The 12,778-nt window shown below is 29.8% G+C and overlaps 1 protein-coding gene across 2 annotated transcripts in view; it reads left to right on the top strand.

The window, feature by feature from the left end:
* Nucleotides 1–12,778, top strand: part of Ncam2 (neural cell adhesion molecule 2) — a 431,584-nt gene that overhangs the window by 392,327 nt on the left and 26,479 nt on the right. Inside the window, exons 15-16 of one of the 2 annotated variants that reach the window (XM_021184926.3) lie at nt 580–760; nt 6,083–7,428. In XM_021184926.3, coding sequence (XP_021040585.1) covers nt 580–760; nt 6,083–6,189 — 288 coding nt within the window. In that variant the 3' untranslated portion in view covers nt 6,190–7,428. Of the gene's footprint in view, nt 1–579; nt 761–6,082; nt 7,429–12,778 lie in introns of those variants that run through there. The other variant, XM_021184925.2, reaches the window with a different exon arrangement.

Below are 12,778 nucleotides of genomic sequence, written 5' to 3' on the forward strand. Positions count from 1 at the left end.
TAGTGATACATAGGGAGAAAAGAGAGAATGAGAGAAAATAAAGAAGAAAATGTTCAAAAATGAGCTATTTGGTTTTTCATTGTTCACGGAAAATCATAGCATTGTTTAGCATCATTGAAAATGTGTTTTCTATATTTTCCTTGTGTATTATTTCATTACAGTCATGTAAAACACTACTTAAAGTATACATCTATAAATACTTTCCTATATGGACCTCACAGATAGTTCTATTCAACAAATGTTAGTAATAGTCTCTGGCAATTATTCAATTATCCATTTTTTGACAGTTGAAAAATGACTGTAAACCTAGTTCGTGTTTGAATATAAGGAGTAAAATTCAATAAGTTGACTTATACTACTCCTTGATTAATTTGCAGTATCATTAGTTCTTGGATAGTATGTTAATGTTTATAGAGAAATATTAGAAATGATGCTGAATTAATTACATTAGAAGTTTCACACATATCCTTTTATAAGACCGAGCTAATAAAAGTATTTACAACATTCCAATAAATTGTATTTAAAGTAGAACCTTTTCATAGCACTATTTACCTAAACCTCCTTTCTCTACTTCCACAGAAAGACAAGGAAGATCAGTGGCTAGAGAAGAAGGTACAGGGAAATAAAGACCACATTATCTTGGAGCATCTGCAGTGGACAATGGGCTATGAAGTGCAAATCACAGCCGCCAACAGACTGGGATATTCTGAGCCTACTGTATATGAGTTCAGCATGCCTCCAAAGCCCAACATTATTAAAGGTAAGCAAGATGTTAGCCTTTCTTAAAATTAGCACTGCATCATCTTTTTAAACCCTCTGATATATTTGACAAATAATGAAAATTAACATAGATAAACTGAAATGTCCGTTTTAGGTTCGAATCATGATTACTGTTGCATATGATAGTGGAGTTTGACAGTTCTTGTCAGTAGGAGATATTGAATATTTAAAAAGAAAAAGATTTTATATCTTTAGCAGTATCATTGAAATGGAGATGATGAATAGAGGGGGAGGAATGAAGGGGAGGAGGACAGATGAAAATGCCCCTGAGACCATTTGGTGAAATGAGAAGAAATGTTTGCAAAGACAAGTTCTCTGCCAACCACTCGGGAGTTTGTTTTCCAGCTATGGTTGGTTTGTGTGAAGCTGAAGACAAGCTCAGCCATGCCTGACCATGGAAGTTGATATTAAAAACAAAATCACTGAGGCAGAAACAACTTAAAATGCACTTTGATTAAGAACTAGAGCTGAAGTTACAAACAGGGTCAAATAAACCAGGGAACTCTTAACCTTTTTTTAAAAATATAAACCAATCATTGATCTCTATGGCAGGTATAATCCATATTCCACTGCACATTAACATGCTAATAACATACCGTTGTTAAAATTATTCTCAGAATCATTCTATCAGTACAATGAAGACAGGGCATATGCCAAATCAAAATGATATTCAATTTTGTCAGTTAGTTGTAAATTAAAATCTTTCCTCATAATAAATATCATTATTTGATTTATGAATAAAGGTTTGTAAAATATATTTTTAAACATATTTCATTGCATATATGTGATGAGAACAAAAATATTTATTCATAAAAATGTGACTCATTTCACTTGTAGCACCTACCGTTATTAAGACATAGTATTTTCCAAGTAAGAAAATATCAAACATCATTTAGGTTATATGATTTAACTTGTAAATTTAAGAATACACTAATGGGGCATTTTTTAAATATTCTGGTCCTTTAAAGTTGAATGAAGTTTGATATCATTAATCTTTGATTAAAATACATAACACAGGTAAAAACATTTAAAATTAATTGAACTTGTAACCAAGTATTACTAATATTTATTCACAATTATTTTAAGCTGTATATTTTTAAAATTTCAAAGATAGGGTCCTCCAAATATGGGTAGTTATTAATATTATTTATTTTTTTAATTTGAAAAGTATTCCCATGATATCACATTATATTCTTAGCAGGGGGCAGGAAGAGCTGTACATTTTACAGGCTGCCTTTAATTAGTTAAATGACTGTTTCATCGCAAGTCTACTTGACTTATATGTGCTTAAATCGTGCCTTTAGGAAGTGATTGATTTTCTTATATAAAAGTGGTTGGATAGTATAGTACCACTTATCAATTTATTTGTTCTGGTAAATTTGAAATATCAGCAACCTCATCTACAATTGTATTATACTTACGTTAATTATATTCCATGCATGTCTCCTAAATGTGAATTAAATAGGATCTCAAACTAAGTCAACGTAGCTGACAAAGGAATCTAGAGTATGTCCAACTTCCTGAATTCTCATATCGGTTCACATAGGCAAATTAAATTATGATTGATTGTATCCAGCCATTTGGTGTAATTTCAAACAAAAATTTTAGTAGTTTGTAAACAAAAATGAAGATTTATGTAAAATAATAAATATGATCTTTAATATGTAAAATGAATTAATTATATGAATTTATATTGTCTTACAACATCATCATAGAAAGATAATAACGTAAATTTTTTATTTATTTAACTTTCTCAATAAAAAAACTAATATTTATGAGGATAGAAACAGAGATTTTTATCACACTATATTGTTCAATGAATAACATTCTCGTTTCCTTGTCAACTAGAAAAAAAAAATCCTGAGTGCTTCTGTAGAGAGTTTGGACATGTTTGCCTCAGGAGAATCATAGGGGTAGAGCTATGTCTCAATGGCTTATAAAAACTTTGTCATTAACTCTCAGGATCTTAAAGGTAATTACAAAAAAGTTAGTGTCACATAACAGGTGTAGTCATTATTTGCTTTGCGTTCATATAACTAAGTAATATACAACTATAAGTGATGAGACAACATGCATTGCCAACGTGATTCAGAGAGTTGATTCCAAATTAGAGTGGTCTATCAAATCCACTCTAGTTGAAAGGTTTCATGAGTTCCCTCCCTCAGTGTGACTGGATTTGGCACTGTAGGCTCCTTCCTTGTATCATCCTGTTTAGAGAATGATATAGTTCAATATCCATGAAACATGTAATGTCAAATTATTAGTCACATATTCATGTGGCAAATGATGAAAACATGGCTTGGAAGTTTATATCATGAGGCTGTGAGAATTAACAGCTGAATAGATTTTGTGGCTTGGTAGAGATCAACCCACTCAACAGTAATGTTTTAATTCCCTAAAGAGTTTGTGATGTTCTTTGAGATTTTTTTCAGCTCTAGAAATATGACAGGCCCAGAAGTGGTGTTTAAGGGATTCTTTTTAATTACTGAAAAAAAGAATCCAAAACTAAGTACCAAAAATTGTAATACAGGAAGAAGCACACATGGATTTTGCACACAACACCACCATATAATATTAAAGTCTTGTAGAGTTACTGGAGAAATGTAGCATCTAGCTTTTGCTATCCCACCTTAAACTCAGGGAATGGGCCTCGCTACCAGCTCCCACCCAGATTTCCTTGGATTCATGGATAAAAAGACAACACGGGGCACTCTCAAATCTCCCTTGCCACCCCAGGTATTCCTTAGCAGGGGGGCAGGGAAGAACTGTACATTTTACAGGCTGCCTTTAAGTAGTTAAATGACTGTTTCATCGCAAGTCTACTTGACTTATATGTGCTTAAATCGTGCCTTTAGGAAGTGATTGATTTTCTTATATAAAAGTGGTTGGATAGTATAGTACCACTTATCAATTTATTTGTTCTGGTAAATTTGAAATATCAGCAACCTCATCTACAATTGTATTATACTTACGTTAATTATATTCCATGCATCGGACAGAGTGGCCATTGGTCATTCCAATCAAAAACTATCATGGCTGCTAGGCTGTATATCCTATAGCTATTGCCTCCTTCTTCTCCAGCTCTCTCCATTCTCCCTTCGTCCTGCCCCATCTTCAGTCTTTGGTCACTGGTATCTTTATTGGTGAATCGAGAACCAACTGGGGAACAGGACCTTAGCATCACAACCAATCCCTACTGAGAAACATAAAAGTGATGGCTTGAAAGTTAGAATAAGGCATTTTGTCCTGAAGTATGCTAATGATGTTTGAAATGCTGTGGAAAAAAAAAATTGATCCAAAATGCACGATTGTCATTGCATGCAGCCTTGCCAAAGTGATTCAGAAAGAGACGAATAGCAAACGGGTTGAAAGTGTCATACACAACGATAGGGCTTGCTTCCCCTCTAGGTTAATGTTTATAAGAAGCTTGTCTTGTTGATATGGGTAAAGGAAGTGGAAATCATGAGAAAGTCAATTAAGGTCAAGAAAGCTGGACTCTTTCAGGTCTGCTGTAATAAGAACTCAGCCATAGGGTAGACACAACAGGGCCAAACTAGCTTAGGAAGGAGACGATTTCATTCTCTCTATATTGAGCAATGAGTAGAGAATCAATGTACCCAAGGGGAAAAATTTAAAAAGAAAATTATAATACCAGAATTTCATAATGTTTTAAAATTTTACTAATTGAATCCAGTGATTGATAAGTCCTATTAAGCCTCATGGGAAGTTATGCTTTTGTAGACTAAAAATTGTTTAGTTACCCTCTTGAGGTTAACTGTTAATGTAGTGATGATAAAAATATTGGAAGCATTTTAATACGTAACATTCAACAGAATTATTCTTTTCAATAGTATTTAAAAATGATCTTCATAGATTTTAATCACAATTCACATTATTTTTCTCTAGTTTTAAATAAAAGATAAATTCAAGATCTTAAAGTTTGCATATAAAAATTATAAACTTAAGTTTTTTTCTTTAAGACAGAGAAGATGTAAAATTAACATTTTTGTATATTAAGTATCATAGAATGTCCAAGTAGGTATACAGATAGTTTACTGCTAAAGCTCATAACTCATATGCATTTATAATAATTCAAAACAAGGTCCTCTGTCTAGAGTACAGATGTCAATTCTGTGAATAACATATTACTCTATGATAGTGTGCTTTATATAATTTTATAAACAATTTATTTTTTGAAGTTTTTTTTTTCTCTGTATATATCTTGGTAGCATTGTATTTCTCTCTAGTTTATGAACCTGACTTTAAAAATAGATTTTTAAATTATAATTACTTTATTTTGATTAAGGATAGCTTATTTTGAAGATATGTCTTTTTGTATATGGGGAAACAGAACATACAAAGTGAACTATATGTATTTACAATATTATGGAGCCAACTCCATTTTAATATAATGTATAAATTATACATGAATTATTAAATTATAAATGAATAAATGAGAAAAATCATTCACTTGAATATTGAATAAAAATAGTTTTAAGGAATTCATTTTATCTTTTATAATATACAAAAAATAAATTCAGAAAAATCATGATATCATGGTCAAATTATCAAGATAGGACTTGAATTTAGCTCTCTGTAGTTCTCAGTATAGTAAAAATGTTGCTACATTACAACATTATTAATTTTTGAAACATAAAATTATAAATTATTGTTATGACCATAATTTTCAAAATAATCTGTGAAGTGATTCAGCCATGTATAGATAGTTTGGCAATAAACAATTGACTGATTCATCCTATACTTTGCTCTTCTTCTGTGTCTAAATGTTTACTTGCATTTTATAGTAGTTTTTTTTCAAATTTTATTAATAGCTATGTAATATGGGTAATAATAAATTATGGTAGAGATTACTGTGGAATATTACAGGCTTATTGTACTGTTGTACTATTAATGTTTTAATTCACAGTGGGATTGTCTATGACTTCTTCCTTATCATTTTTTATGTTTAACATACAACCATAATCTTTTCTTCTTAATATGACAAAAATAATGCCTGGATACCCTGGCATAAATGTTATTTATATTAGTTCTCACATAAACTTTTTGTATAAAGCAATTATTTAAAAAAACATTTGCTATAATGTTTTAATCATCGTTGTTTGTCAGAGTAATTATTTTCAAAGTTAATGTAAATAGCTGTATGTAAAAATTTCATTAATTTTTTCTCTTTTTTCTTTCCTACTATTGTTTCTTTTTCTTTTATTTTACTTTCATATTTACAACTTTATTATTTTGTTATTTTTTATTGTGCTCTATGTTCGAAAACTATTTTATCATACAGATAATTGCTGTGAAGCGAATAAAGGTGAAAATGGAGGCCAGTCATGGCACCTGAATGCTGTCGGGTTTACTTTTGTATTAACCATGAGTTTGTCTTGTTTGTTTTAGTGTTCTATGTTCTATGGTACTCTCTGATCAGAGATAAAAGAGTAGCTACAGGCTAATCAAAAATTTTAATCAAAATTTTCAGTCCAGTTCAATTTATGTTTACACAATTCGCCTTCCCCTGATTTCAGTACTTTCTCTAATTTTATCTGTGTAATTTGGAAGAAAGCAATGCAGAAAGAAATTACACAAGAAGTTTTTTCGTACAAATACTTTTTCAGCAACAATATGTTTGACTCCAAATTCATTACTTTGCAAAGTAGACTTTGTTACATTGAATTTAATTTCTATTGTGGGTCTTGCTTTCATTTCAGTCTGCAAATATCATTCAACATCCATCCATAAGTATAAAACATGTAAATTTTTGTTTTACAAAATTGTGAATCACTTCTAACAAGTCTTTAATACTGTTAAAAGAAAACTTCTGGTTTTGTGAACATTTCTAGATTTTATAGTGCCTAACATTTATATAAACCATAAGCTTGATACCCTATTATATCAGATACATCTATTTCTTGTTCTGCTTTCTGTAGTTTGAGAAAAACACTCTCTGAAGGAACAAAATTCCTTCATTTTGAACATCCAATTAACATTTTCTTAAGTGAAAATGCCCCTCTCCCATTATCGATAGTAAGTAAACTTAATCTCAGTACATTTAAATGCTACTAAGTTCAGTACGTTCATATGAACCTTTGGCCAGTGTTGCAGATCTAAATCTGTTCCAGGTATCTATTTCATTTTCACTACTGCTGACAGTCCCTCTCTTTTGCAAGCATCAGAATACAAAGTGGCCATTTTAGGCATTACTTTAAAGGAGGTGAAAATGAGAGGGAAACAAGAGGCTGCTGTATTCAGATAAAAACAAAACAAAACAAAACAAAACAAAACAAAACAAAACAAAACAAAACAAAACAAAACCAAAGCAAAGCAAAACACACAAACCCAAACTGAAACCAACCAACCAAACAAACAAACAAAAAACTCAATTGGAAAAAATACAGGAAGAATTGTATGTATGAAACTTTTTCCAGTTTCAGTTATTTGTTAATGAGAGGAATGTGCTGTTAGTTTTGAATCACATCCTATGAAATAATGGTTAGTATTTAAACCAATTAAGAAACCACACATGCACCAACAGACACACACACACCAACACTCACACGCATGCACATACAACCACACCATATAGACAAATATAACCATATTTACTTGTTCAATCAAAAAATAAAAAAAAAACAAAAAGTACAGCTTTTGAGATTCAACCCCTAAAATCAAGTATTCAGTTCTCTGAAACATTGTCCCTTATTTGGGGATACCCAAACATATTATTGATTATGTGAGGTCCAAAGAGATTATATGTGCATTAGTTTCCAGCTTTATTTTAATTTATAATTTAAAACATCTAGCTTTCAATTATTTTTTTATCTTATAATTTGCAATGTAACCTGCAAAATGATTTATTTAAAGACAACTCTTTCCTCCTTGCTCAAACGACAAAAATTTGTAATTATTATAGTATGGAAACATAATTGACATCTTGGGATTTTTTTTTATTTTTGCAATATAACATGACCCATGCTTTCATATATATATATATATATATATATATATATATATATATATATGAATTAGATTTGAATTAGATTTCTTGATATTTGCCTGAATAAATGATATGGTCATTGCTGATGAGTAGAAAATATTAAGAATGATCATATTCAAGAAAAAACACTTCTAAGCGTCTTTAATCCCATCCATAATCCATGACTCTAAATATTTCCATGAAAATGTCATCCGTTATTTAACTTGACTTGAAATCACAAATCATTTGGAACACAGAAAATGTGTGCTTAGTCAGTTACATTGATTGATTTTTTTTAAGTTTATATCCCCCAAACTGCACATTACCAAGAGTGATACCAAAAATCATTGGTGTCAAGGTTACACAGAAATATATCATTTTGGAAATAACAAAATAACTGTATTTTACCAAAGGATCATCGAAATTACACACTTACTTAAGGAAATGGCAAGGCTCTTGTTCCTTTTATTGTCCAAGTTATATTATTGTGTAAAACCATAAGCTGCTTCTCTGTATCCATTTGTGCCCTTAGGAACAGTCATTGCTTATGTGCCCTGTGAGAAGGAAATCATAAAAAAAATCCATATACTTCTTAGTTTCTTCTCTATATTTTTCCTGTTTGTTTTAAAAATAAATTCCAATTGTTGAAAGTATAGGCATATGTGTAATAAGGTGAGTGTACTATTAACTATTATATGTAGGTAGTTAACAGTCTTTGTATCACAATTTATAGTGTTGAAATATTTCAGTAGATTTTGAACAGTGTAACAGTGAAGGAACTTAGCGGATTTGCTTATGCATGCTTTCCCATGTTATCTGTATGGATATGTGTCAGGTCAGGATATCTTTTTAGTCATTTCAGAGTGTCTCCACTTTCCCATTCTTAATCCTAGCTCAGTAAACCTAACACCTAGATTCAAGGGACTCTCCTTCCAATTATACGTTTTATAATTATTTATTAGGTCACTCTGTGTGGTAGCAGTAGGTTCTTCCCTACAAAATGTCTTCTCGGACAAACTACTATTCAAAATCTTCCTGTTTATACTTGTATGGATTTATATAACTGAGGATTCTCTTATGAAATCCATCCTTAGCTTCTTTCAAAAACTATGAGGATACATCTATGTAACTAGTAACCAATAAGAAGTTGTTTAAAATCTTAATGGCTTCCCCATTTTTGCTTATTTTCATTTTCCTAATTTATCTAATCATCTAACAGTTTGGCTAGATACATTTTAATAAATGTTAAACATTAGATTTAGATTTCCAACTTGTTTTCTATGTATGTACAATAGTTTTAGTTATACTAGTATATAACAAATGTAGTCACAAATTTTATTTTCTAATATGTTTAAAACATACACCTTTTTTGTTTAAGTTAAAGGATATATATGAGTATACAAATCGTGTAAAGGGAGTTAACAGCATAACTGCCATCCATTAATTCAAATACTGTTTATTTAACACTGCACATTTATTAGGATTCAGTTATATACAAATCAATTAAAGAAAACATTCACTGGATCCTCTGTGTTTTGATCTGACTATTCTTTTCATTCACCAAGGCATACAGTATATAGAAGTTTTTCATGTACAACCAAATCAGTACAAACACAACTGGATATATAAAACCTTAAGTATTATGTGTGGAAGAATAAGAATGGAAAAATTTCCATAAGAATGGAAAAATTTTTTAAATTAAAATGACTTTGGCAATTCAAGATGATTAGATTATATCAAGGCAAGAAAGTAGTGTTTTGCTCTTATTTTTAAGACTTTTGGGATAGCATTGGAAATGTAATTGAGGAAAATATGTAATAAAATATATTAAAAATTAAAAAAAAAGAAAATAAGGCTTAAGACTAAGGAAAAAATAAATTTCAAAGTTGTTCTTCAAATGCAAATAATCAAAATTGTTCATTTTGTTGTAATATTAGAAATTGTGAATGTTCTAACTAAGTTATTGATAGCAGTAGCTATTTTCTTGCATAATTTTCTGCCATTTACCAACAGAATATATCCATAGGCATCCAGACAAGTAAATACCTTATATAACGTGTGATTTTAGGTATTTTATGCTGATTTATTCCTGTGGTGCACACTGCTCTGACTTTTAAGAATCTCAACATCTCCAAATTAAATATCCTTTCTATCTTCAAACACATATTCTTAATAATTATGCCACCATTTTTAAAAAGTCACTACCCTTCCTGACATTCATTCTCTTTTCTGTCGAGGAATGAGTATATGTCCTGTAGCTGGTTTTCTGTTAATCACACATAAAATTTAATTCCTGTTCCAGTAGTTATATATCATATAATATTGAGCCAATGCATTTAATAGATTAGCCACATTTGCCTGTGTCAAGCAATTGAATACATAACAGTTCTTGAATTGATTATGAAATCAATATAAATTGCAAGCCAATATCCATATGAATTAGGTCATCAAAAAGATATAGCTAATTACATATTCTGAAGATTCTGCTAATATAGCGTTTAGTCCTTAACTAAGTAAAATATTTCTAGATTTTCATTTTGTACTTTTACCAAGAATGACTAGTTCAGATTATTATACTTTAGTCAATATTTTAAAATTGTATTCTATGTTCATACAGATGACAAAAGGTATATTTACTTTAAAGATAATTTATATGTATCATGATGAAACAATAATGGCTTTCATGTCTTGCCTTATTTTATAGAACTTAAATTTGTTACATTGTTTAATATTATGTACTAGATAAAATTAATAATCATGTACTGAATCTCCTCTGACTCCTAGTTGTTAACTTCTAACCCTAAAATATTTGTTAGGAAATGCTATAGATATAAAGTGTATTATTTTATAAAATCAATTTATTAGAATTTCTGGAAATAGAAAAACAACATTTAAGTTGTGTAAAAATGCACATGTTTAATTAAAGTGTGTGTGAAGAGTTCTAGGTGCATTTCAATCTATGATAACATCTTCTGCAGTTTGATTTTTATTTTTATCTATTTTGAAGTTCAGTCTTGCATTCATACATGTAAACCTACATTTCATTTTTAGTATGAACTAACATTGATTTTTATAATATCTAGGCATTAAAAATTTCTTAATTTGTTTAGATTTAATATGAATTAATTTTATTTTTATCGCTTTGCTTTATGAAAGACCATATGAAGTTACAAGTTATGGAAGCTGAACAATTTTGATGTACAGCATCATTTAAAAATTACTTGATTCAATTTTATTTTATGTATGTGTTAAATGGGCAATGTGAACTCCTGAGTCTTTTGAAAAAACTAAACTAAAAATAGCTGCCTTCAATACCATCCACAACTCAGACATATTTATGAATATTTCTCTCATAACTTTCTTTACATTGACTATCTGTATTTTTTATGTTTGAAACTATTTGATCATTTTAATGGCATTTGTTTTCATCACAAATTATTTTATTAAAAATATGTACATGTTATAAATGTATTGTCTTTGGTATCATCTCTTACTTAACATGCCCCCATTTATTATCCTGTGCAATGTATAATCCTGTGCATGTTTTCCATAGTGTATTGAATGTCATTTTATTTTATGTATTTCTGTGTCTTCTCCATTGTTGTAATAAAGAAAACTGTGGAAAGTCTTTGTTACATGTGTTTTCTTTATTACTGTTACAGTCTTTTGGTCCTTCTGTGTGATTTCATTTTTTTAACTGGTCAAACTCAAGCTTTCAATACTTTTTTTTGTAGTCAAGATTAGTGACAAATGTTTGTTAGTGAATGGTTTCAATTTTGAGATCATAAAAACACATATAAATGTCCAATGAGAATTGACTCAAATGTTTTCCTATTTTCAAAATAAAAATTTATGACACCAAAGAAATACCATAGAAATATAATTTCAAAAATCATAAATATTCTCTATTCCTTGTACATAAAGTATAAAGTACAAGTAACAACATTTTGTTTATAAATAAGAACAATAATAACGATAAAGGCTAGAAAAGCTATGTTTTTTTTTTAAATATAAACTCTCAAACATCATGGGGGATGGATTAAGTAACACATTCAATGTCACCTTAGCATTAGAAATGTGAGATACAGGGTGTTTCTCTTATATTATAGAGGAGAATATTCAGCTTCAGAAAAGCTGCGCAATTTTCATGTTATATAGTTATCATTTCAAATTAGTTAAAACTATTATTTGATTGTTGAGTAACATGTGGGTTCAAATGGTTCCTTTTCTCCATGAAAATTAAATTTGATTTTGTATAGGTAAATGTATTTCACACATACAGATGAACATGTAAGCAACACAGATTTAAACATCAAATAATATACAGAATCAGCAGTATAGAATTAAAGAGAAATTACTGTTTCTCAAGATCCACGTTACTTGTTACTTTATGTGATATTATGCTTTTTACTCATGAACATGTCATTCTGAAAGTTCGAGCATAATATATATCTACCATTGTCTTAAATGTATTTGCACATGCTTCAAGATGAATTTAATTGAAAGGTTACATTTTCTATTTTCTTCAATTGAGTAAAAGATAAAGATGTTTAACATACTTAGATATAAATATTTACTTACCTTTTATCTACATTTATTCTTCCTGAATCTCCTTTAAAAACGATGATACGCAATGGAAAGAAGTCATCTGGCAACCGCTGGAAATTGTTCTCTGCTGTGGTGACTTTGTAGTGTGTTATCATGGCTTCATTGCGTGCCATTTGAGAAACCAGAGGCATATGCGGTAATATAAAATTTTCCAATCAAATACAAAGTTCTAATATTTTATCTTAATTGGCCAAGCAAAAACCATGCAACAGTAAGATATGTGCACTTGCAGAACACACTGGCTTTCAATTTGCTTTCTTTTCCTCAGTTACTTATTTTTAATGCCAGTCAATATTTAAGCTTCATGATTTCTGGTCAGTTATCATTCCTTTATTATTTGCTAACGTTTTCATTCAACCTCCCACAAAAAGCTACTTTTCAGACACCATTTTTGTCTAAAATTGA

The sequence above is a fragment of the Mus caroli genome, unplaced genomic scaffold (assembly GCF_978045245.1).
Source record: "Mus caroli unplaced genomic scaffold, Mus_caroli_1 scaffold_17, whole genome shotgun sequence".
In the NCBI taxonomy this organism is placed as follows: Eukaryota; Metazoa; Chordata; class Mammalia; order Rodentia; family Muridae; genus Mus; species Mus caroli.